This window comes from Macrobrachium nipponense, chromosome 17 (assembly GCF_015104395.2).
Source record: "Macrobrachium nipponense isolate FS-2020 chromosome 17, ASM1510439v2, whole genome shotgun sequence".
Classification (NCBI taxonomy): Eukaryota; Metazoa; Arthropoda; class Malacostraca; order Decapoda; family Palaemonidae; genus Macrobrachium; species Macrobrachium nipponense.
The window spans coordinates 34,867,073-34,894,446 of record NC_087210.1 but is presented as its reverse complement, the minus strand read 5'-3'; the positions used below and the strand labels follow the sequence as shown (position 1 = coordinate 34,894,446).

The 27,374-nt window shown below is 39.0% G+C and overlaps 1 protein-coding gene across 2 annotated transcripts in view; it reads left to right on the top strand.

Moving 5' to 3' along the window:
• Window positions 1-23,860, top strand: part of LOC135196178 (myc proto-oncogene protein-like) — a 27,592-nt gene extending 3,732 nt beyond the window's left edge. Inside the window, exons 1-3 of one of the 2 annotated variants that reach the window (XM_064222762.1) lie at window positions 8,530-8,700; window positions 11,032-11,953; window positions 19,559-23,860. In XM_064222762.1, the coding sequence (XP_064078832.1) occupies window positions 11,056-11,953; window positions 19,559-20,184 (1,524 nt within the window). In that variant the 5' untranslated portion in view covers window positions 8,530-8,700; window positions 11,032-11,055 and the 3' untranslated portion in view covers window positions 20,185-23,860. Of the gene's footprint in view, window positions 1-8,529; window positions 8,701-11,031; window positions 11,954-19,558 lie in introns of those variants that run through there. The other variant, XM_064222763.1, reaches the window with a different exon arrangement.
• The last annotated feature ends 3,514 nt before the right edge of the window (window positions 23,861-27,374 follow it).

Here is a 27,374-nt window from a genome sequence, read left to right as displayed (position 1 = left end):
AGTTGTAAAGTGTTTGCAAGTGATGAAGGTGGAGACTTCGTGTGATTAAGGAAAGGCACTCTATGGGTGAGTGGAAACTGGGACACGGAACAATGGATGAATGGTGGTGAAAGCAAGGAGAAGTGTGATTCGTAATGTGTATCTGGTCGTAAATTTGATTGAATGTTAGGGGAGGGGTAAGGAAACGAGTCGCAGAGTAAATCTCAGAAGGTCGTCTAAAGAGGACAGACTGTGCACAAAGGGGTGAATGACATTTGCATAGCCGCATAGGTTCTTTTGATCTTAAATTTACCGAAAAAATGGTGTGAGCAAATCAAACAATGGTAAGGCGGAAGAAGATTTGGCCATCCAAAGGGTTGAAACTGCTGAAAAACTAAGATTATACGTAAGGCTAGTAAAAAGTCGTAAATCTTTGTGTGCCAGTGAAACAATATCTAAAGATTATTGGGCGTCGATGGTAGGCTTGTTCAGAATGTGTGCGCGTTTTCGAGAATTTGCACAATTAACTACGTTTGAAGAAGATACCTTAGACTAAAAACGAATTAAGATTCATAAGTTATAAGTGTAAGTCAAGCCCAAGGTACAGTGAATTTGAATATATGATATATATATATAATATATATATATATATATTTATATTAATATATATATATATTAATTACTGTTAGCCTTCCCACTTAGCAGAAAGTTTCTGAGATGAGGTTTACTACCTATAAGTTGATTGAAATGGCGAATGTGCCGCTGATAACAGCATTTAATGGTGGTCACTCATTTGAACAGTTAATTTCACTGGTCGCATGGCAAGTCCTGCTCTTGCAGGATGATCCCTGAGATGTTTAGTGGCTTCCGGATTGCCACCTCCCTCTGATCATCCATGGACATGAACTCATTATTATTCGAATGTGATCTGGCCGCTAAACCAAGGGAGACGAACTGTCTCAGTTAAAACGATCAAATTAGTCATGACTGATAAATCTCGGCTAGGTGAGATAGCACACTCTAGGTTCTCATATAAACAAACGTCTGTCAGATGATGCCCGTCGCGGACTATTATTTCTGACCCCCTCAAGGTAGTTTTTTCGGGAAGGCTAACAACATTGCTGCTGATGGTAAGCAGTAAGATAACGTCATTTCCAACGGGAAATGACCGCTGCTTTGGAGAGGAGGCCCTTGGGTATAGAGCTAGTGATCATTTATGGCCATCTCCAGGGAAGGGGTGCGGATAATTCAGGGATTGAAACATTGGTGTTAATCTCACAAGGAAGGTCCTTCTTCCATGTTATTAATTTTCCTTCTCTTTCCTTGACCAGTCTTCAGAGACGCACAGGACCCAACCCTTTTCTTTATATTTGCATACATTGTTTTTAATTATTTATATAGCTTTGCATACACAAGTGTACTCACCATTATTTATATATTTGATTGATACTCTTATTTCCCTGATGTAATGGTTTTTATCAAAGTATTAACATGTATATAGTGTATTGGCAAGTTTGATTAACTTTTTTATGTAAAAAAATTGTCGTTACTTAGTAATGAATTATGTTGATTTGATCGCTAGATTAAAGCTTGCGTTGTTTTATGTTTGCTTTTCCTCTTTGTTTTGCTTTTCGCTCTTTGTTTAGTGTGAGTCCTCTCTCTCTCTCTCTCTCTCTCTCTCTCTCTCTCTCTCTCTCTCTCTCTCTCTCTCTCTCTCTCTCTCTCTCTCTCTCGCAGACTGGATCAGTGCAAGCTTCGGCTTATTCATTCAAGGTGCAAAGCTTTTTTGAATTACATTATATGTAGTGAAAACGAAATGTTGACTAGTTTTGTCAGCCACACGGGAGCCTGCATCTGTTTTCATGAATGTTATAATCCAGTATTCCTTTTAAAGATTTAAAATTTTGTGTTTTGATCCGAGAGAACGGGATTATTTATGGTCAAGAGCTTAGGGCTAAATTTTAATGTTGGGGAGGGGCTGGGGATGGATCTTAGGTCGGGTCACGAGGAAGACTTCGAAATCCCTTGTGAGGATTAGAGCTTTGGTCAAGGATACGGCATACTTTATCAGTGCTTCCAGGAGGATATTTGACTTCAGTTTTGTCAGTTCGAGTTCAGACAGTGTGTCGTGGGTGTGTGTGAGAGTGACCTCCGCAAATCACATTCGGGACGAGCAAAGGATGAATATTTTCCCGGTCACGAGCGCGGGACGTTCGCTGCATGGGCAGTGTCCCCCGACTTCGACTTTTGCAAAGGTCGTCGGCATGAAAAGTGCCTTTGCCGGTATTAAACAAAAAGGAGACCCCATCGAGTATTTAGACAAATGCTTTGACTTGGTGGAAAAAATGACGCAGGTATGTTCATTCCTGTTAGTTTCTTGCCACTGGTAACTATAGGCTGATAAGTTTTTTATTTATTATTTTTTTTATAAGTGTGAGACAATAATATTGGCCATGTGTCATTCAGTGTTTTGTAGAGATTATCACAGGATATTTAGATTGTTTTTCCGAATTTAAGATTAAAACTCCTGTTGACAATAGGATGCCATGAACATTAAGTACAATACGGTTAAATGGGAAGTTTGGGGTTACTGAAGTGTTGGGATTTTTCAATGTTTATTGACTTTAGTTGCAATTTCTGGAAATACAGAAAGTGCATCCTCGCTACTATTGATAGTTTCCAGTAAACTCAAGTAAGCTATTGTCAGAAATAAAATCGAACGTTTTCAAATTGCATCATATATCCAAAGTGAGCGCCCCAAAAATTACGGAGATGCCTAAAACGTTAAGTTCGTCTTCATTAAGTTAGATAAGCTTTGGGAAGTACAGAAGAGACCAGAAAGAACTTTTCGGTGTTGTTAAGGAAGGAGCTGCGTTTGGTCGTTTTTCTCACTTGCAGTTGTCGTTTACCTTTAAATAAACAGTCGAGACCTTGACTCCCAAATGTAAATATACATGAAAGGCAGTATGTCTTTCTGAGGCAATGGCCTCAGCTGCTGAGATTACTAATAGTTTTGTACCTTGGTGTCTTCAGCCGTCTCAGGGTCTGTTGGCGATCTCTCTCTCTCTCTCTCTCTCTCTCTCTCTCTCTCTCTCTCTCCCCTTGGGTTCCCCGGTGCAGTGTAGGCCTCGAGAAGCGCGCGGAGAAGAGCGACTAGACAAGTCGCGCCATGCTTAGCCACGCCGCGTGGGTCTAAAAATAAGTCCGTCTTCTAGTGTGTGACCTTCGTTTGAAATAACGACGCAACTGCGTTTCGTGTTTGAATATTTTTGCTAATGGCCTCTGCTTCATAACTGACTTTGTGTAGTAAAAGTCTCTATTATCTTATAGGAAACCGAAACCCTCTCTTCATCCTATAGAATACCGAAACCCTCTCTTCATCCTATACAATGTTTGCGTTTTCTGTCTTCTTACAGATGAATCCGAGGTATATTAAGAGAGTTGTTATATTTTCAAGTGTAGCGCCTTTAATTATGCTACATAAAGCTTCGATAGAGAGTAGTGGCAGCTTTATGTTAAAGTTTCGGTGCACTAGGGAGTGAGTGTCTGGGCAATTGTCTTTGGCTGGTCTTGACCAGAGACCCGTTTCAAGTTGGCGGAGAGGTTTGTGGAAGGGGAGGTTGGCGGGTAGGGTTTTTTTGGGGGAGGTTTCTGTTGTGGGTATGGTTGTCTTTTATATCTTGAGTGGGCCACCGTAGGATGCAACGCTAACTTTAAATAGAATGTGTACCCTTTCTGCGAAATGTATTTCTAGCTGACTTAACCTTCCTTGGTAGTGTGTTGAGATTTGATATTCCCAAGCTTTCCTTATTCTGGCATGTTGTGTGCAGAGTATCACGAATATTAATTTGTTAGGTAGAAATAGTAATACAACGTTGTAAAGTCGTCGCTGTATTTTTGCAGCATTCTTTTGTCATTGCTCACTAAATTCACGGGAAAAAATTGGTTCAAAATCCCGTCGTCAACTTGGGTCACGAACTGTATGGAAACTGTGTCATCATAAGTTATCGCTTGATATTTAATAGTGCGGTGAAAGCTTGTTTTGGGTTGGCGGGGTTGTGGCAAGACAGCGTGGTGGCTGCTACCCATCCTCATTCCAATCCAAACATTCCCCGTTCGGTGGCTGCTAATCCTGAAGTGACCCCACTCATCCCCCGTCTGGAGCTTGGCTATGGTTTGAATTCTCACGGTTTACTGTAACAGCTGTGGGGTTTTGGACAAGTAGTACACCGCTATATAGAGAGGCCTTTCGTTGTTTGATTTCCCATTTTTCAGTCGTTCATTTCTGATGTTTCCTCTTAACTTTACCTTGGGAATAATGTTGTTTGACTGCCTGACAGTCATAAGTAATGTCAAGAAGTAAGTTCTTTTTATGCGTTCATAATTCCATAAGGTTCTTGTTCGTAAACTGGTGACTTATTTGTCGTGCAACGCGTAATGCCATTGTTTCGTATCTGTGAATCTCATGTTTGATCGCCACTTTTCCGGATTATATCCTTCTATACCTTTTGCAGGGAAACAGTCGCTTTGACCATTGAGGAGAGGTAACTTTGTGACAACATTATGCTGAATAATTCTGAGTATCGTTAGATATTAAATGTAAAATTCTTCTTCTTTTGACCTCCTTAGTATCTTTATATGGCTTCGTGATGCATGCGAGTGTTAGGTCTATATTTTCTATTTTTTCATGAACTGCCTATAGTGTGTTTACTTTTCTAAGATCGCTGTGGTGTGGCTTGTACAGATATCATACGTTGCCAATTTTCATGATATGGTAATCATATTAGCTTCATGGAGTCTATTGAAATAGTCTTCATTTCTTGAAATGTGGTTCTTTGTTTGCATCAGATATTTTGAATATATCTTATTTCGTATATTTTTTGTTAAAACCTCGGTTCCATTAATGTAAATGAAGATATGGCATATTTTTCCCCTTGGCGATGCCAGATCTGAGTTTAGGGGGACCTATGATTTTTAAGAGGATTTAAAAGGTCATCGTCAATATCATTAAAGGATGGACAGCTCAAGTGACTCCCGAGTGTAAACGTCTTCACCCACCACCGGAGGCCAAGGAAATAGTCTATAATTTCCTGAAATACTTCATTTTATAATAACATCATGAAGGTCCTGTAACTGATGTTTCGAAGGCTATCCAGAGAACATCTGAAGCAACAAAAGTGTAAGAAATGACTATTCGTAGACTTAACAAGGAAGCAAGATGGGCGGGATATATAGTGGAATCTCCAGTGTTTCAATAAAGAAAAGGGAAAGTGAGTCCTGTGACTGACTTGGATGATTTTGATGAAAATGTTTCTAAGGGCATAATAGATCGATTGACTTATGAATTTATGTCTCAAGTCCAAACACCAGAGCCAACAGCGTATCTATAATTTTAGAAAGAGAAAGAAAGAATAGCTAAATAGAATTGGGAATAAAAAAAAAGTTACAGGGAAGAAGCAAACCCTTTCCCTTGTCTTCCAAGGTCTAAAGCGAATCCTCCTAAGAAGGATTATATCTGCGGGAAGCATTTAATGGGACTTGCATACCCGTAGATATGACAACTCTGCCTTTTCTACCTGGCCCCACCCGAGCGATCTTAGAAAAGTAAACGCACTCCAGAAATAATCGATGTTAGTGGAATAAGGATTGTTTTTTTTTATGTCTGTTTGTGACAAATTCAATTAAGTTTTATAGCGTATTCTTTTAGGTACGAGTATCTACTATATTGCCATTTTTCCTTTACCGTCACCTGCTGCTGCCCCTGAATCCAGGTAATAATTCACAGGAAAAAAAGTCATGGGAAAAATGTCAGAATTTCGGCTGGGAAAAAAGTCACAGGAAAAAAAAGTACACAATAATTTCTCCTAGACAGTAACCCAAATGGTTTTTAAACCCGGCATATGTATCCACTTTGCGGGGTGTTTAGTACAAGCTCGGTGGGATTACGGTAAAAATATAAACAAAAGTCTGTAAATTAATTGACTTTTTTTTTATCCTAGCCACAGTTGTGGCATTATTACCGACCGCCGCTGGCCCTAAATAAGGAGTAGGTCTATAATTGCTTATAGAACACTTATGTGACTCGAGTTAGGACTAGCGCAGCCATGCCCATCGAGATCTTGCGAGCGAACGACATCGAAGTCCATGTTTGGGAACAGACGACAAGGTTATACATAGTAGGCGACTGGTGAGGGAAGTGAATGAAGGGGAGGCAACGAAGTGTTTATCGAGCTATGCTATAACACAGACTGTGAGGAGGCAAAACAGGTGGAAAAAGGAACTGGATTGTGAATGGAGCAAGAGGGAGCCGTGAGAGAGGACGAAGTGGATGTACACACACGAACTTTCTAAGGCAGTGAATGTGGGGGGCAGGATATAGGTCTAGCAAACACCTGCGCTCTGGGTTCTATTTTGAATATGGTCAGGGCATGAGTGTAGGGTCCATCCCTTTTGTGCAAAGTTAAATTCCGTGGGAATAAATGTGGATGCTCTGTTTTGCCATGTAATTCTTCTCTAAATAGCAACCCCCCCCCCCCCTCAACCGTACGCAAGCGCATGCACAGATTCTTTGAGCTTACATAAATACGAACAATATGAAATATTTGTGTGCAGTATTCACAGATGACAAAATCAGTCGGCAACTGACGCGAACAACGTTTATATCCTTATGCAGATACAAAATAATTAAGTAGTACGTATGTTTCACAATATCGTTTATTTGTATCAGGCACAGTATTATGGTTACCGTTTTCCAAGTAAATGTTGCCGGGTACGTATTGTCGAATGCTTTTAGAAACTTGGAGGCTCCTTTTTTTTTTTTTTTTTTTTGATGGCCCTGCCACTTCTGCAGCACAAGAAATTTGCGGAGTAAAGCCTCTGTTGTATTTAGTTGCGCCGGAAGACAGTCAGTAGTGTTTAAATAATGTTAATTCTTTTTGTAATGACTGCATAGGCAGTCGCTGAACCAATCACAATGATGTTGAGAACGGCCTTTCAGCGGCGGGAATAACGAGATGTATATTTGCCGTGGCTGAGTCGATATTTCTTTGACACCGTACGATAAGTAAAATGGACGTCATTTGCTCTGTTGCATGTTACATATCTGTTTCATATTTATTAGTACAATAAAATTAAACGAGGGAAATTTTAGGAAATCGCGTTCCAACGTTGGCATTGATATTGACCATTGATATCATTATTGCTGCCAATTGCTAGAGCAAAGCTTAGCTTAGCTGTTGTTGATGTGTGGCCGTTAATTATTAGTCTCTCGAGCCAACGCGAGAACACCAGAGGACTTTCCAAAGATTTTAAGGTTGGGGGCGGCGAGTCTGAGTTCTACAAAAGTTCACGTTGACGAGTTTTCCACATAAGTAACGTTTAGATTTTTACGTTAATGGCGAGAATGTCTTTTTAGTCAATGTTGTCACTTGGCTAATACGGCGAAAGAGTGAAGTGATATTTGTTCATTACTTAACCGAGTTTAGGGCACTAGGTGGTTGTTGATTAAAGGGATTGTGTGTGGCTGGCATGAATATATATAATGTAGTCTCAAGATTTTTTTAATATTATAACGGAAATAAGTCCGGAATCTTAAATTATTTTTATAATAACCGTTTGAAGGTCATTGTTACGAGACAGTGGTGTTATTTTGAATTCCTCATTGTTTGACACATTTCGGAAAGATGAGTATATGAAATTAAATAGATATAAAGAGAGATATATTCTTATTCCTTTCATATACATACAGGGGTTAAATATTTGTAGTTATATTTTCGCCTCACGATCTCAAAAGTAAAAGAAAGAGGTCGAGGGAGGAACTGACTTCCTAATAGCACCGACCAGGACTTTATTGCTGCAGATTTGAAAGTTCGTAGGCCTGGTTTCAGCTATGGAGATTAGTGAGGGTAGGGACGGAATACTCGGAAGATGTAGAAGGGAAAGTTATCATTCCCGTTCGAAAGATGAACCAGTGCTTCTTATAACACGAAATATACTCAAGTCGTATGCATGCTGGTTGTGTGGATTGAAGTAAACCTACTTAAGAAATCCGAAAACATTTTCAATCAGTTACATAATGATTTTTTTTCATTTCTGATAGTGTGGAATTAACATTTAATATGAAGCACCCCGCATGGCTAAGAATGTTTCCAAAATGATGTATAGCGAATGAATTGGATGGTCCCCAATGTACTTAATTCACGGATGGGTTCTGCAGTTCTCTTCACAGTGATGCTGCTGGCTCTAGGTATACAGTACTTCGATAGTAGTGTACAGTAATACTAGCGGCATTTAAAGTTTGTGGTGGATGCCATGCGGGTTATTTCAAGTATGTTTTATTTTAACACTGTGATGTGTTGATACAATACGCATTGGTAAGGCCAAGGTAACATTTACATGAATGGTGGAAATGACAAACAGTATTGTAGGTAAAGAATATTTTTATGCAAAAGTTGTTTCATTATGAGTAAGGAGGTTCATTCATGGCTGGGATCTCTGCGTCGAGGTTGGCATCCCTGGGAGAGCGGAGTAATACTCAACTCGGCAATGGATGCCTTTCGTCAGTGTTAGCGTAGATACGGTGAAGGAAACACATGTACTAGGTTTGGCCGGCGTATTATTATCAGTGTTCCGTTAAGCCTTACGGCCAGTACATATTTCATTGTCATTTCAAACTCTTGGACTATATCGAATTCATCTGGCACAGGTGACAGACATAATCAGGTGAGACTTTCTTGGTTTGGCCAACCCTAAGCCTTTTTTTTTTTTCTTCTTCTGCCAACTCATTTTTACAAGTAATCTCATTCCTACCAAGTACCTGGTGTAAGTAAATTGGTCCATGAAGCTCAAAGCAGTTCTGTTACAAAGTGTTCACGATATATCCAAGTAACGAGAGGAAAGCATACGAGAATGTTTCGTAGAATGGCGCAATGTGGCGAAGTTTAGCAAATAACGTCAACTTGTGAAGTGCTTCGATCAGACCAGTCTGGTATTTGTGGGGAGTATTCATATGGGTAAGATATGACGTTCTGCAAATAATATTTACCTATCCGTGTCGTAGTTTAGGTTCGTGAAATTGACTAGTTACTTATTTTACTGGGAAAAAAATTATAATTTTGACGAAGAGGAAGCTATTTCATACATATGTACGTGGAAAGACCATCAAGAGTTACTTGGAATGAGCTAGATCGTCGTAGTTGAGTATGTTATTTGTACGAGCGTAATGCTAAAAATAGTACGGTTTGAGTACACGTGTTATCATCAGCAGCAAGTGTGTGCGTTCGTGTGTGTGTGTGTGTGTGTGTGTGTAGATTCGTTTGCACACGTGGGAATGCTAGTAACTTGCGGACTTTTGAGAGGCAGGTTTTTCATTCATGTAATAGCAGCACACTGGTGGTTTTATTTACTTTAATCGTGGAGTATTCTTGCGAACCATTAATATGTATGACTAAAGATTCTTTTATATCTTATCGGCACATCTAGGACGAACTTGCTCTTCATTGCATCCATTAGAGTTTAGATCTGTTTACAGATATATTCTGAACTTGTAGTATTTATCAGTCCCCATGGAATTTAATTGTTGGCTTGCATTGAATTTTATTATAGGCTTCCGATGGAAATTGTTTCATATTCCTGTGGTCATTGGGCATTCCCAGTAGGAAAGAAATGAGTAACTCTCACTATCGCGGTGACTAATGCGTCCAGATCTCGATTCTCAGAATCGAAGGCGTGAGATCAGTAACTTAGGAATTGTGGGGAGGCTGTGGGGGAGGGGTTATGCTTGCTAAGGGTTGAATGATGCGTGAGGAGATTCTTGCAATCGTGAAATCAGTTTTAGAAAGATCATTCTACTGAGGGGCTTTTTATGCCTAATTTGTAGCCAAGAAAGATAATTATACTGAGGGGCTATTTATGCCTATTTGCCTATTTATAGCTTTTACCGTGGATTTGGAAAGGTCCAGTTGACGTTAAGCTGGTGAATGCGGTGGTTAACTTGAAAATTTTACCAGCACGTATTTTTTTTTGTCAATATAGCTTTACCTCTTGTTATCAAGAGTAGATGCTGAGTTTATGGGTTTTGATAGAAATCAGCAATTAAAGGATATATTACATTGTTAATTTTACAGTATTTCTGTTATCCCGTTCCATAGATTTTTCATTGCCAAGATTTCATGGGAACAGACTAATTACATATTGGATATTTAACGTACAGTGACGTAGTGCGTTCATGCTTAATCCAAAGTTGTTGTAGCTGAAATGCCTAGTGCTGCTCTCTCAAGATAATACTGTCCTAGTGGGTGTACGTCGTGTGTCTGGGAGTCACAGAGAGAGAGAGAGAGAGAGAGAGAGAGAGAGAGAGAGAGAGAGAGAGAGAGACGAGGTTGTGCCACGTGATGTTGGCAGAGGAGGGAAGAGTTTTGGCGGGATAGTTCCGAGTTTGTCTGAGACCTGGGTACACTCTCATTGATCTTTAAAAGGAATGGTGCTGGTGCCGTTTTCTGTGGTTATTAATGTTGGTTTTGTTAGGTTACCGTCTGTTTGTGTTACGAAGCACGCGATGCATTGCCGTGGGTTTTGAGTAAACTTGCTGACCAGCGTCTTTAATACGTTTCTAAGCAACGTAACTGCCACAGGTTTCAATGATTGAGAGAGGTTTAGCAAGGTGATGCAATATGATTTACTCTTCCATCTACCAGCCCATCCACCACCACTTCCCCCTCGGTCTAATGTGGCCTTCCCGAAGCGTGACAAGAACGTGATTTTGGACTATTTAATTGACGGCTCGTTATAGTATTTTTGACATTAGTTTGTTTTTAAGCGTTCATGTAGTAAGAATGTAACGTCTTTTGATTTAAAGGGGGGGGGGGGCAAATCAAGGACTATACAACTAGCCTCTAATTTGTTACGCGTTATGCAAATTTATTTATGTAAGTTTCGGGACACCCCATAGTCCATATCTTAGTCTTTTTTTCTAAATTTATGAACAAATGATATGCAATATGTAAAGGTATGTATGTGTGCACATTGTATAATATAATTTTCTTTATGTTCCAGGAGGGGAATTTCACACAACCTCCAATGATGATAGAACTAGACCCAGACTCTGTATGGTCTCACGACGAGCCATCCATTTGCAGCGAAAATTGGAAATCACAAGAGGGGCCCACTCTTTCCAATGATATATGGAGCAAATTCGACCTCCTCCTCACACCCCCACGTACCCCTCTGAGGGACGCAGATTGCATCGATTTGGGCAGTTTGCCTGAAGACTTCAACATTGGGGCCATAGATTTGCCCCTTCTCGAGGAAGATGACTTGGAAGTCAATCTGGATTTCCTGGACTTGGATGTTAACTTGCCGTTAGGCAAGTTAGAGCCGACAGGTGTAAATACTATCGATTTCACACCAGGCGTTGTTTGCTCCCACGGCCAGGTGCGGGACACCTGCACCAGCTGCGAAAAATTGGCCTTGGCAGGGTCGGAGTTACGCCACGATTGCATGTGGATTGGTACCTGCACAGCGGAGGCCCATGCTAATCAGAAGAACCGCATCCACCACGATTCCACCTGCTCGCATATCTCCGACCTCCTGCTGTCGGATTCTCAGGGATCCCTCGAAGTCGTCACCAGATTCACACAACTGGACGACTTCCGGGATCATGAAGATGACGATGACGAGACTCAACTGGATCACGAGGACGATGATGATGCCCTGGATTGCAATGCCATGCCCAGACCTGATACGCCTTCTGAATCGTCAGAAACGGATTCTGACGAAGAGCTGGACACGGCCCGTTCTAATGACTATGAAGTTGTTCGCGAGGAAGTAGTTTACACGAGCGGATCGCCGTCTTCGACGGGTGTAGTGCATTCCGATCACACGTACCACTGTCTGCCTCCGCCGTCTCCAAAGGGAAGCCCTGTCAAGTCTCAGACTCAGCTCGTGCCATCGTATCTACACACACCCTCGGATTCAGGTGAGTCAGTCAGTTTACACGTATCATTAACGTATAACTGGAAAGAGCTCCTTGTGTAATGTGTGTAGGCATGCATACAGAAGGGGAAGTTATGGCTCCAGGTATTGTTGCATTGATCAGATGTTTTGTTGTCCATGCCCAACCTATGATACCTATTGTTTTAATTGTCAAGGTTTGTGAGATTGTTTCCCCTTAAAGCACAAAGTACATGTTATTCACTGGCAATGGAAGTTAGAACTTTGAATTTGGTAATAGATTTTTTTTAACTGGCGGTTGTGGAAGTTTTCCCGGTAAAAGTTTCCTCACCATAGCTGTAATGTATTGTGAATCCATTAATTACAGATACAGCCAAATGTCGTTAGCTAGGGACAACCAGTAAGTCTTTCTTTTATTCTTAATGAAATGACGAGAGTATTCATTGCTCCCGAACATAGAAAATTTGTATCCTATCTCCGGTAATGGGTAGTGTATCGGATCTGCACATAAACCGGAAAAAAACGATGAAATTAGGTAGTAATGGTGGTTGTTGGTGGTGGTGATTTTGCCTGGGGTGTTCAGTGGTAACCCATAAGCGTCTGTGTGGCGCCCGATGGTTGCGTCATCTTTGGGACACATCAGCTGCCTTCCTCGTAATCGTCGCTTCTGCTGCCGCCCGCCGTCTTAACCCCCCCTCCCTCCCTCTCTCTCTCTCTCTCTCTCTCTCTCTCTCTGATAAGGCAGCACTTTTCCTTCTTACTAACAATATACGACAACCTCTTCATGTCTTTCTTGTTGGAAACCACGTGACTCTGCTAAGGATGTAATGTTGATTGGGTATAAGAATGATTTTCCAGTTCGGTCGTAGGTGTTTTATCATTGAAGAAACTTTGTCTTGTATTCATTATTTGTCACTCATGGGAATCGTGTTTCACGAACGTGGTCGCAACTCCTGACGAGAGAGGCCCGAGTGCCATCTTGGACTTGTATGGCTTCATTTTTTTCTTGCTTCCTCACATTTTTTTTTTCTTTTTACAAAGGATTAACTGTTGTCAGGCATTTGGTGTCAGGAAACAGGATGTGTTATGTAAGGTTTTTTTGTTTTGTTTTCAAAGAGTCAAGTTTAGAGTATGTGTTCAGACAAGTCTTCACGTAAGCCCTTTTAATTAACTTGTGCTGTGTGCTCTACATTATATATATATTATATATATATATATATATATATATATATAATATATATATATATATATGTGTGTGTGTGTGTGTGTGTGTGTGTGTGTGTGTGTGTGTAGGTAGATTATCAAATCTTCAAATGTACAGGTTAACAATGTTTGTGCAGTTTAAATGGGTGTCGCATGTATGGATCACTCCTCTTTGAATGACGGTAGTATAGCTCTGTTGAACTGCGGTTGAAGTAGGCAACTTCTGTTGCCTCGCGCCACGACACACATCGGCAATTTGCAAAGGGAGCTGTTGAAGTGTGATGGTGTTATGGAAGGTTTTTCACGAACTGGAGGTTGTTGGAGATACCCCCCCCCCCCCCTTCCTCTCTCTCTCTCTCTCTCTCTCTCTCTCTCTCTCTCTCTCTCTCTCTCTCTCTCTCTCTCTCTCTCTCTCTCAGGGCTTTAGCCATTCAAGTTGTCATCGAACCCCTCTGGAAGAATTTGGGCCTTTATGAAATACTTAATTAAGTATATTTTTTTAAAAAGGTCATTTCGTAATATATTTGGAAGTCGTAAGATATGCAGATCGACGCCCCGTTCCGTGGATTGCTCCTGTTTTGTGATTTGCGGCGTCATGTTGCAATGGGCGCTGTCTTGGCCCTGCCGTGACCTTGGTTGATGTCGTTGATCGCTCTCTGGCTCACTCAACATACGCACATATACTCTCTCTCTCTCTCTCTCTCTCTCTCTCTCTCTCTCTCTCTCTCTCTCTCTCTGGCAGTTATAGGTGGTGTAGGGTTATAGCGCTGCTTCTGCTACTGCATTTTGAGTTGTTAGGTAGCTCTCGCAACATATTAATAGAGATGAATCGCATTGTGTGAAGGATAATCATGAGTAGTGTTTGTCAGTCAGGTAGGAAGAGAATAGTAGTACCTGTTTAATGGAGTGTGTGAGAGGTTCCTGATGCCTATCTCTAGCTTCTAAATCTTTCGGGTAAAAATCTAAAGTAAAGGAATTTCATGCCTTGTTATATTTAGGTGAACGAGAGTTCAGTTGAAATGAGTTATTTCGAAAGTGGTCTTCGTAGTTGTAGTTGTGTTTCTGTTGCGTTCTGGCTCATTTCTGTCTAGGCTACTGAAAACTGATAATGTGCTGGGGCATCCCTGGCCCTACAACCCATTGATACAAGAATGTGACCTCGCCCCGGGTATCCTGTGCCGCGGGTCCCTCGGAGGTGGCTCTTTGTCGCACTTCAGGAAAAGGAAACCGGTGTGCACACCTGTTAACAAAACTCATGTTATTTCGTTTTTACGCGAATATTATTATTGTTGATTAATTTAGATTAAGGAATGCATTATTTAGGGAGACAAAAATGTCCTGCACCTCGAAGACAACATTTAAAATTAATTGGGGTTCCTGAGAGAGAGAGAGAGAGAGAGAGAGAGAGAGAGAGAGAGAGAGAGAGAGAGAGAGAGAGGCATTAATCAGCTTCCATTCCGTTTAGTTAGTTATATTGTGTGTACCCTTATCCGCAACATTCTTTTTCTAATGGAAGTTCATGACAGATATTTTATTTTTTCTGTAATGTTTCAAATTCCTTCCTATTTATTGTGCTTCCAAACACGCCTGTTTAACTTGCGAGACCCTCTTAGGTTGGCTTTGTATGACAGATAAGGACTTATATAAGTCATGTATGAAAGATTTAAAAAAGCAGGTCTGTGATAAACGGGGTCTATAGGAATATCTAGACACTTTATCTGGGATGTTTTAATACTTTACTATTACGCAGCCTAGAAGCAATGTCACAGCGTTGTTGATGGAAAGCTAAGTATTCAAAGAAGAGGACGTTACTAGGCTCCTTGGCTCAGTTGTTGAAAGAAGTGCATTGCACTGATGATACTCAGGGTTGGTGAACTTACTAACATCCGGTATATTTAGGAAAAGGCCTGCAATCTTTTTTTCTTGGAAACGTGGAGATAGTAACCTGCTTTAACGGCGCCTGGAGCAGTATTATGGTTGTAACAATGTAGGGGGAGGAGGAGGAGGAGGTCACCGTACTGTGGTGGTCCTTGAGTGAAATCTAGCGACGTAGTTTGCGGAGCGGTGGGAGACCTAGGGATAATCCAATAGGAATTTGGCTTCTGGTAACAGAAGCCTCGGCGTTGTTCCCTCTATATATATATATATATATATATATATATATATATATATATATATATATATTATACATACATACATACATATACATATATGTGTGAGTGTGTTCTCATTCGCTGTTGTTTTACTGTAGTTGATTATTTACAAGTATGAATAAAAGCTTTGTTCGAGAGAAAAAAAGGGATAGTGATTTCCTAAACAGATGAATACTTCCTTCCAAGGCTGCATACTCTAGTATTTTATTAATTAGGATTTGCGAGCATTAATTCACTGCGTAAATACTCATGTTTGTAAATGTAAGCAAACATTTTGGCGTACTAGGATGACTAGCATTCAAACGGGCATTGTTGAAAGGAGGGGAGGTAGGATTGGTGCTGCGATGGGCAATGTGTGGCCAGTTTGTCAACAACAGTGTGTTGTACTATTTTTAGGAGACCAACTGGTCGGGCTATCACGTTGGCGCCTCATGTCCGCCCATTCATTATACATAAAGTTGCCTTATCTATTAGAAACCTTTCTCGCTGAGAGAAGAGTCGATAACATAGTTCTGCTCAGATCAAGATTACATGAACTGTTTATCAGCATCGTGTTTATAAGATGATAAAGGTGAATATATACTATATCACACATTGCGTGTGTTTCTGTGTTGTGATACAAATGTTTATGGCGTTCATTATCTTGTTTGTTATGTAACTCTCTCTCTCTCTCTCTCTCTCTCTCTCTCTCTCTCTCTCTCTCTCTCTCTCTCTCTCTCTCTCTCTCTGACACACACACGTACGTTGCCCTTGAGTGACCTTGAGATTTAGGCTGCATGCCAGAGCAAATATCTTTTCAAACTATCGACTTGTATCAGTAAGTGGCGGGAATGTACGGGTGAAATATTTAAGTAAAATAGTTACTGGGAGAAAAACGGTTGTCTACTCGAGTAATCTTCTTGGAAATAAGCAAGGTTACTACTAGATAGTGTACCGCAAAGTTAGTGCTGTTTGCTCTCGGATGTTTTGGAAAGATGAAAAGTAACAAAGTGGTACGTGTCACTGTCTCTCTCAAATTTGATTCTCCATTCAGTCCTTAGCGTAGAAACTCGATGACGGTACTTTTCGGGTCTTATCATGTTCCTGAATGAAGCAAGGTCACCAAGATTTAGAAAAAATTTCTCTCTCTCTCTCTCTCTCTCTCTCTCTCTCTCTCTCTCTCTCTCTCTCTCTCTCTCTCTCTCTCTCTCTCTCTAAAGAAATGACGTTTAGGGATTTAGCCTTTCAAGTTGTCATCGAACCCTCTGGAAGAATTTAGGCTTTTATTAAATGCATTAGTTTTTTTTAGAGGTCATTTCTTAATATATTTGGAAATCGTAAAATATGCAGATCGACGCCTGTTCCGTGTATTGCTCCTGTTTGCGATTTGCAGCTGTGATTTATCTTGAAACTTTATTATTTCTTTGTCACTCACAGAATCTCGTGGGGCATTAATCGCAAGAAAGGAAAACAAAACCATAGTCAGTGGTAGTTGTGTGGGAGAAAGTGAAAAGTGACTTTAGGAGGTATATAATCAATGGTGTCACGCTACACCTTGAGTGATTTTGCTTTCTTCCAAAGGTAGCACCCAAACGGCATCAGGTGCGTACACTGGACACTGACGGGAGGTTCACTTCTGCCTCATCCACATTTTTCCTTCCGACCACGGTACCCAAATACCCATCATTAGAACACTACCTGCCCATGAACATACCCTTCTGTTGGTGATTAAATACCACTTACCCACGTTTCTTGCGAGCGTGTTTTTTTTTTTTTTTTTTCCGCTGGTAATGCATACTGTAAAAGTACATGGTTTCATAGAGGACGCAATTCGCTTGGAAGCTAACGTAGCTTACAGGATTAGCCCCATTACTTTTGTGTTCCGGATGTGACTGTTGCCATCTGAACGAATTGAACATCATAGTACTAAGATTTTCCTTCTTCTCGCAACCCTTTGTGCAGGTCTTACCCGCGCTTTGTAATTTAAATGGCAGGAATTTGCCCTTATTTGAGTTGTCGAGTATTGTGTTTGATTGTTTGATGTTATGCTTAAATGATAAGTTTTCAACGCAATGTACCCAAATTCTTTGGACTCCAAGATGCGTTCCTCTATTTTTTAAAGTGTAGCTACGTTGCGTAATGTAAGCCAGCCAGCGATAGGCCATTCCGGAAAAGTCGTGCGTTCTAAGTTGAGAGGATGAGGACTTGGTACACTGCTTGGGTTGGGGGGTGGGGTCCGCCTGTTGAGTGAGGGGAAGGGTAGAGTGCCACGCCACTCGCCAGACGCTTACCAGACGTACTCTGAGTATGGGTAGGAGATGGTGGCACCACCCGGTGCCGTCACCTTCAACTCGTACTGCGACGAAGTATGATAGGCTGATCTTGTTCTCTCGGCTTGGATGATTGTTGGAGAAATATATCTCCAATACAATGGAGATATTCGCAAGTAAAAAGAGAATTGTCTGTGATCTTGCCATTTCAAGTGCTTTTGAGAAATAAAAGTTTTTCTCGACCTTCGTTTCGACGAACCAGTAACTCTCTCTCTCTCTCTCTCTCTCTCTCTCTCTCTCTCTCTCTCTCTCTCTGCCTCGAATATTCCCACTGGCGCTATCCAGACAGTGTACAGGACCAAGGCCACGCCCATTAAATTCACTTAGCCCGCATATCTACGTTACACTGCGCCTCGCTATTTCCTATTACTTCATCTCATTTATCGGGCCTTGAGGGTCATCTTATGACGTCTCGCTGGCAGTTTGAGTAGTGGATGTTTCTCGTCAGTATCTCAGTCGTAGTACGTACCTGCATCGTTCATTACGGAAACAGTAAATGTATCGTGTAATAAATTTTCCTAGTCGTCCGCCTCACTTACGTACATACATAATTACGTAGATACAGTGAGCTACTGGGAGTGCCTTTTTATAACTGTTATTATTTCTTTGCAGTTGTCTAGATACTGGTACTCGAGAGCGAGAGGAGATTGAGCAATGATTGAGAGAGAGAGAGAGAGAGAGCACTGTCTTCTAGAGGGGGGGCAAAGCACATGACCTTGGACTTGAGTTGCGTAGTGAGTGTAGGGAGGAAGCGAGGGGGAAGCTGCAAGGTCGCCTCTTTCCCCTTTCAAGGCCGAGTCTTAATGTCCGAAGTCGGGAAGATCTCCGGTTTTTTTTTTTTTTTAGCTGTTCCTTGCATCGCTTCATTTAAATTGCTTTCGCTGTTCTCATTTTAGCTTTCCGGGTTTTGCACTTTAGATGTAGAATGCAACGTGATACTTAATGATGGAAACTTCATTTTGCTCCTTATACGTTGGTTACCGTCGTTGTCCAGACTTTGCATGTTTTGCAGGGAACAATTTCTCGCCAGAGTACTTAGGATTGAGTTAAAAGATGCTTTGGACGATTTAATTAGTTCTATTGGAAGCCATATTCATCTGCCTAGCTATTTATTTAGTCCATGATTGCCGAAGTTGGAAAGTTTTACTCTTCTTGTGTATTTAGTATGTACACACACACACACACACACACACACACACACACACACATGTATATGTATATATATTAATACAACGTTACCGCTAGTATTCACAAGAAATACTTCAAGTATCGTTAACTTACAAGAGATTTTGAATGATTACCATTCTGTCTTGTTCTCCACAAGATGATGTCTAAGGAAACACACTTCTGAAGTTCATAGGATATGAACTGGAGGCTTTTTTTTTTTTTTTTTTATGGTTTTTTTTTTTTTTTTTTTTTTTCTGGGAAATAGAGAGAGGTTGGGGCGTTGTCTTTGGGGGATGGGAGTGTTGCATGGTAGGTAGGGTGGGGGGTGTGTGTGTCAGCGCTCCCACACAATCGATACATGCGTCTGGAGCCCCATCTGCGCTCCACTGCCTTTTAGTACTGAGAGAGAGGAGGGTACGAGCTGGTGGGGGAATCTTGAGATAGTTTAAAGAGTGATATTGAATGATGAGCGGCGCAAAAGTTCACAGTACGAAGAAGTTTAGAATGTATTCTTCCTTGAGTGGTAGTTGGTATGTTGTCTTTACTTTAGCCTTAGAATTACTTGAGTAAAATTGACTTGAATATTATTTATATTTTTCTCCATTGTTCATTTAGCCTTAGAATTACTTGAGTAAAATTGACTTAAATATTATTAGATATATTTTTCTCCATTGTTCATTTAGCTTCATTGTTGAATTTACCTTAATCGTTCTAAGACTTAAATAGCTTTGTCAGGTAGTATGCCCCTTAGCGCATTTTGCATCCTATACCCTAAAACAAGTATCTTCTTTTTTCCAGAGGATGAAATTGATGTCGTAAGCGTTGGTGGCAACAGTAAGGAGAGTGCCTACTCTTGCTCCACACGACCTGCCAAGAGAAGTAGCAACAGTAGCAGCGGCGGTAGCAAAAAGAATAAGAACATGGTTCTAAGTTGTACGTCGGAGGGTGCTAAGAAAATTTTCCGCATTCACACCACCACGGCGCAGCAGCCTTCTACTTCTCTGAGATCAAGTAAAAAGGTCGTTCACGAAAGCCCGGCAGAAGGTGTGAAGTTGAAAGCACGGAAGGGTTCTGGGAAGGCCACAAAACGCCTCCTACAGCAACAGCAACGTGGTGGTTCTGGAGGACCTCGTAAGCGGGGCTGCCCAAGGGCCGACATCGATGACCCTGACAAGAGAGAAATTCACAACTCGCTGGAAAGACTACGAAGAGTCGACCTGCGAAATGCGTTCGAGGAGTTGAGGGTGCTTATTCCAGACCTGGCTGGAAAGGAGAAGGCACCCAAAGTGGAGATCCTGAAGAAGGCCGCGCAATATTGTCATGTCATTCAGGAAGAAGAGAGGAACTTTTTGGCGCAAATAGAGAGAGAAAGAAAGTACAATAGTAACCTTATAAAAAGGTTGCATGCGTTACAGAGACGTTGATTAGTTGTGTAAAATTAGATTGAGAAAAGACGTTATATGAATAGTCATTATAGAATTATATATATATAAATAAATATATATATAAATATATATATAATCTAGATAACTAAGGAAAGGGATTGCTTGTCCCTTAGAAATTGTTGGTGCCTGTTTGGAAGATCCTGTGCTTGTTGATCGCATCTGTTAAAAATTGCCTCTTAAACTGTGTAAAGTTCTTTGTCAGGTAATACTTTAGCATAGTGGAGTCCATTAATTCAGAAAAAGTTTTTTTTTCCTTCAAGAGAATAGAAGTGGGCTTTCATAGTTCATAAATCGAGAGAGAACGTGGAAGTAGTAGTAGTAGTCACATAAGGGAGGGAGTGGACTATGTTGTGAATACTCGGGGTCCGCGTGAATTGCTCAACGCCACTTCCGGAGTCTTGTGCAAGTTTTGGAAGATCGATGAGTATTTTATTTCTCCAGACTAGGCTGAATGGTCAGTGAATGCTTGGAGGCATGATCAGGAAGTATTGGACCTTCTGTCATGTCTCGGAGCTCGTTGCTTGAAGGTGCTCTGTCGGCGAGTGAGATCGACTCCAGTTAAATTGGGGATGAGGTTACTCTCCGCAAAAGATGATTAACGATGCACCGATTCATGTCTTAACTTTTTTTTTTCTTGTGGAAGGTTTAGGTGGGAGGGACCAGCAGCGAAGAGTCGGGTTTTAAAGGTTCTTGAACCGACGAAAACCAAAACATTATTGTCTTGTGTTGTGTGCCTGTCTGTATCAGGGTCTGTATGCTGGTGTGTGTGTGTGTGTGTATTCTGTGATTTGTACTATCCCGGATGTCAGCCTCGATTTGGTGTGTGGATGTGATGTAAGGATTTGTTAGTTTGGTCACTTACGTACCTTTGTCAATTCCTGTGTCAATACTGTACACGGTGAATTGAATACTGTAAAATTTGTAAATATATTTTAGTACATAATTTTGTGATACGTATATTTAGTAGGCCTTTGGGTTTGGCAGGTTTATGTATCCAATACCTCAATATATTTGTTTTGCTTTTTATATCATGCATTAAAATCATAACCGCAATCAGCTGTTAACACTGGTTGGTTGAGCTCTAGAATTTGGACATTGGTGTCACCGTAGTCTTAGCTTTTGTTTTGGAGGAGGTTATCATTACATGGGATTTTGTACAGATTTACATTATATATTATTATTATTATAAAGATAAAATAATTATGTTATTCACAAGTGATGATTTGAGGTAAAACTACTGAAAGATTTAGCGCAGCCTCCTTAGCGTTACATTGAAAGATCAAAGGCAGGATAAGCAACATTTAACTTCTGTTGTATATTGTGTGTTGTATTCTCTAGTATTTTTATATGTTGATATTGAAAGCTTTTTACATATACTTAGTATATAGATTCATACGAACGAACATTACCCACAGCAAGAATCGGTTTATACTGCCGATATAGAGCCGAGTCGTTAAAAATAATTAAAATTACATGCTGTTGAAAAACAAATTATATGCTTGGAATAGCAACGACCTCGATGCTTTTCTGAAAAAGCGGAAGACCACATTTATCCTATAGAAAACTTAAGTGGTGGTCAATGGGGCTAAATATGAAGCTTGTTTTGTATTTTCGGGCCGCTTGATGTAAGAGTGGAAATATTATCTTGTATATCAGTGGTACCTGTATCACGTCCACTACGGTTTTGTGGTGAGCACTTATCCCTTAGGCCTGTTTTTGTATGCCATTATACATAGATATAAGGATGATACTGTGTATGTCGTACAGTTGACTTTTAACCAATTTATTTTTATGTAGGAATTGGGGGTTTTATTTATTTAGCTTCTCTGAAAATCACCAGTAACATGACTCTCCTCAGTCTCATACAGGCATTCATATTTTATTTATAAATCATTCAACCATTCTCTCTCTCTCTCTCTCTCTCTCTCTCTCTCTCTCTCTCTCTCTCTCTCTCTCTCTCTCTCTCTCTCGAACAGTGAGCAGTCTGCGTGTAAAGCTCTCACTGGTTCTTTACGAATTCGTTTTAGAGTTTTTTTTCTTCCGTAATCATTATAGGTCTGTTAATCTTCATATTTATGTTTTGTAGAGGTTTCTTTGTTAGATTTATGTATATTTTTATGCCGCCATATTTATGTTTTTAGGTATCGTGGTTTTTTTGTGTCAAAACGTTCTCATTCTCTGTACCTCTGAAAGCCTGTCTTCCCCATTATAGTAACCAAAGCTAAAAGTTTCCCTTTTTACTTTTATTTCGTGTTGTGGGTCTTTGTGCTGTTTCGTCTTCTTTATATCTTTATCCAGTCGTGTTTTTCTTAACCACAGCAAAACTACCCTTATACAGCTTGAAACTTTAGCGTGTAATTAACCTTCAGCAGCGCCCTCGGCAGTGGCAGATGATGTACAAAATGGAATGTGGCTTGTTATACGAAACATTTTGTTATGGGATTGTGGAAATACGAAGATGTTTGCCGAGATCCAGGTTTCAAAGGTTGTATGAAGTAAAAGCCTCAATAGGCCTCCTACATGGGCATTGTATGATTCATTTTTTTATTCATTAGAAATTCCAATACAAGAGTGAAACCTTTCACTAAGGAAATGACACAAGGTCACTTGGTTTTCCCCTTATTTTTGGGGGAGGAATTTAGGGGGCGGGGTTAGGAAGCTGTAAATTACTCAGCTTCATCAGTCTCGCGTTTGATTTTCAAGGAAATGTGCCTTTTTAATTTATCCATCATGATGAGAATTTAACGCCTGCAATCATTTAACCGTGCAGTTGAAAGAAAGTTTTCTTTGTTACCATGAAATTTTAACGTCTGCTTATCAGACGTAATTTGGCCTAATTAGTATAGTTTTGAGGGTATAAAATGCTCTTTTAATTTTCCTTGTACAAAGTCTTGGATAGAAACCAGAAACGGTTAGTGGTTACTTTATTAAATCACGTTGTTGCGTTATTGTTATGGCGATGCCTCCAGCGAGTGGAAAGAGGCAGTGAAATCTGCTGTTCATTGCTTTTTTATCCTGACAGCCTTTGCAGTCAGACCGTTTAAAAGAAGATTTTGGAATTCTCATAATTGACGGCCTCGTCCTTTCTCCGTCATTTCCCTTAAGGAGGAATGAGGACTTGAATTCCGCGCCGTTCACTGGATAAGTTACCTTTCTCTTCGTTGCTGCACCGTTCATCATTGCATCACTAATTAGGAGCTTTCGTCTTGTTTCTTCCTTGTTTATCACATAACATGTTCAAATACCAGTGTAGGAGATAAGGAAGAGGTATATAGATGTATATGTACTATAAACTGCTCAATTTTTCTCACAACCCAGGATTATTTTTCTACAAAAAATGTAAAAATCCTCCAAAAATATTTATACGGCAGCCCTTCAAGTTGCCATTTTATTATGATTGTTACAGTGATTGTATAATTAATAGCCCCGTATTTTGGTGAACTAATTTTTTTCTCTTTTATGTACTTTGGCGCTAATGTGAAGAAACTTTTTATTTTGCTCATACTACTGTGTAACATTCATGTTTTATTTTTCTGGGTTTTAGTGCTTTTTTATTGAAGTTATTATTGTTTGTTTTTATTCATTTGTAAATTTTGGGGCTTTCTTTTTTCCAGCCCAGCTTGGCTGAGTTCCTGTAATAAAACTGATAGTTACCCTTGGCGTTTTTTTAAAACCTAGCAGTTTTTTTTAAACCTAGTGTTTTTATACATGTATGGTGTTCTGGAGATTCCCAAGTGTTATTATACAACACATACTGAAGATTTTCCTGCTGCTGCTGCTGACCGTAAGGAAATATAGAAGACTAATATCAGTTAAAAGTGCCTCAGTGGCGTGGTTGGTATGGTGTTGGCATCCTACCTCATTGGTCGCCGGTTCTATTCTTGGCCATTCCATTGATGAGTGAGAGACGTGTATTTCTGGTGATAGAATTTCACTCGACGTGGTTCGGAAGTCACGTAAAGCCTTTGGTCCCGTTGCTGAATAACCACTGGTTCCATGCAACGTAAAAACACCATACACAAAAAATATGTATCAATGCTCTGTCAATCTATAAAACTAAAAGCTCTATCAAATCATTCTCCCCCCAACGTCCCGATTTTCAATTACTATGCGTCAAACTTGCCAGTAAATTTGAAAATCCCTTCTCTTAGGACTTTAATTGATGCCGTATTAGGTCTATAACAGTCTTTGATGAGAGGTAGAGGAACCTCAAGTGAATGGGGTTTGAAACTAACCTGATAAGGATTGAGCACTCATTTAACTCCTCAGGTCATTTTAGAAAGAAACAATTTCAAGTCTTGTTATTGGGCAGCTCGTAACAATTTCAAAGTTGTGATGTTCTCACCATTAAGCTCAGTGGAACCTTTTGGACGAGAACCAACTTGAGATGGCAATGAAGCAAAGTTGAGTTTCAGTTTTTGTGTGTGTGTTTTTTTTTTTTTTTTTTTTTTTTTTTTTTTCATACTCACATACCAAGCCCTAAGAACTGCATTTTCCGTATATTTAGTAAGTGTTCATTGTTAGTCAAATTCATTATTTATCTTTAATCTAATTAGTCAGTTAATTTACCCCGACAACACACCTAGCTGTTTTTATGCCAAATTGCTAAACGTCAAAATCGGAAAACTTTGCTACTCTATACTTGCGTTCGGAATAAGACAAAACGAAATAATCCATTCAACATACCACGAAATCATCCACGAAGACGCGCTCTTTCACATTCTCACTCATTGTTTGTCGTGAAACTTGGATGGATTAGTCACCATGGGAAATTCATCACTCGACTCTAATGTCGATGTCGTTCAAGTACTTTGAAGGACACTTCCTATTCTAAGGACAAAATATCACATTTTTTAATGACATCATTTTAACCATTTACCCTTTTTTGCAACAGCATCCCACATTACCCGTCTAGTGATTCTTGCAGTGCGGGATATGTTATCTTTGTAAACAACATTCAAAGACTGATTAAGAGAATGAGAAGCTTTCTTATATTCATATTCAGCAAAGCACAAACATTAGAATGATTAGACAAGCGTGTGTAAAGTTTAATGTCAATTATTCAACAAGACAGTATGCGAAACCGTCATCGTTTTTGCAATTAAGGGCATCATTCAAATATAATACCCTTAATATTTATCTATCAAGTATAATGTCACCAGAGTGCGGATTTGGCAAGGCTTGAATTCAAGTGAACACGTGTTGGCAAAAGCTAACAGCATTGGCAGGCACAAGATACGAATGGGTTATACTGATTTATCTTGAGTGTTAAAGATTGTAAAGAGACTGCTCAAATGGGAAGACAACAGGAGGATTCTTTTTTTTTTTCAGATTCCCGAAAACAAATATTGGGCGAGTATATTATTTTCGCGAGGCTAAACTTTTAGTTAAATACCATTATAACTCTGCTGTAAAGGGTATTTATGTGACCCTCGTACCATTTCTGACAGTCCTCCTCACGTTTTCAGATGATGATTATTACTTATGTTAATAGAGTGCCAGCTAGCTCTAGTAGTGTCATACTACCAAATTTCTTACATGACGTCTTTTCTTGTAAATTTGTACTGTGGCATTTGTAATACATAATAGGACCAAAAAGTGTATTGGCACTGCTCTGAAAATTGTTTGGGCACTGCAAAGGTATTCTGTCAGATTATAACTAGGTCACATTAAACTATATACTGTGCATTACAGACTAAACAGCCTAGAATTTTCAAGTTCTTTTCCTTTTGCTATAGTATCTGGCCTCGGCCCTTCGATTAGCCTTCTAGATTCATCTAACGAGCATTACTTGCTGTCCCGAGACAGTTTAGTCAAAGAGATATATTAACATATATATATATTATAGATATATATATATATATATATATATATATATATATATTATATAGATATATATTATATATACGAGATATATATTATATATATTATATATATATATATATATATATATATATATATATATATATATATATATATATATTATAATAGATATATATATATATCTAGATTATATATATATATATATTATATACTATAGATATATTATATCGGAGAGATATATCTAGATATATAATATATATATATATATTATATAATATATTATATATATATTATATATCCTAGATATATAGAGATATAGATTATAGATATAGGGATATCTATATATATAGATATATATATATTATATATATATATTATATATATATAGAATATATATAATATATATATATATATATATATATATATCTATATATATATATATATATATATATATCATATATATATATATATATATATATAGATATATATAATATATATATATTAGATATATATAGTAGGCTATATATATATATATATATATATATATATATATATATGTATATATATATATATATATATATATATATATATATATATATATATATATATAAGAATGCATTGTCGTAGAAAGTCGGATCTTTAATAAAAAGAGTATGGCCAGCAGAAACTTCAGCATTTTTTTTTTTTTTTCGTTAAAACTTTATTTTCATTTTCTCGAACGCCTACGTTTCGGGATACAAATCCCATCTTCAGGGCTAAAAACAAGGAAAAAATTAAAATTCTATACATTAAATCAGACTAAAATGCGGGGCACAGTAATAAAATTATGCTATTTATATATATATATATATATAGATTAATTAACAATATATCAGTGAAATTCGAATTTTATATAAAAGTATGACGGTAACTAATTGAATAAGAGATCGACAGTAAAAAGCAAAGCTACTAAGTACAATGACACTTCAAAATAAATAAACAAGCAAAACACTTAAAAAAACACAAACCACACGTGAACAACTAAGAAAATTACGTTATTACTAAAAACAGGAGAAAAACATTGAATCGTAACAGGCAAAAAATTTCTGTTTATGATTACAAAAGGAGAAAATTAAAGAATATATATATATATATAAAGGCGGACACAAAGCAAAAAATAGCGAAACGAGAACTCACCGGTACAGAAGTATAGATAAGACTGAATTATTTTTTTATTTTTGACTAAAGGGGAGAGACAAATACAAAGGCGAGAAGGTAGAAAGGGCGAATGGTCTATTAAGTAAGTTCAGTGTACAGCAGTTGAATGGTTGTTGAGGGTTGGTGACAATTGTTTTAATGAGAGGGAC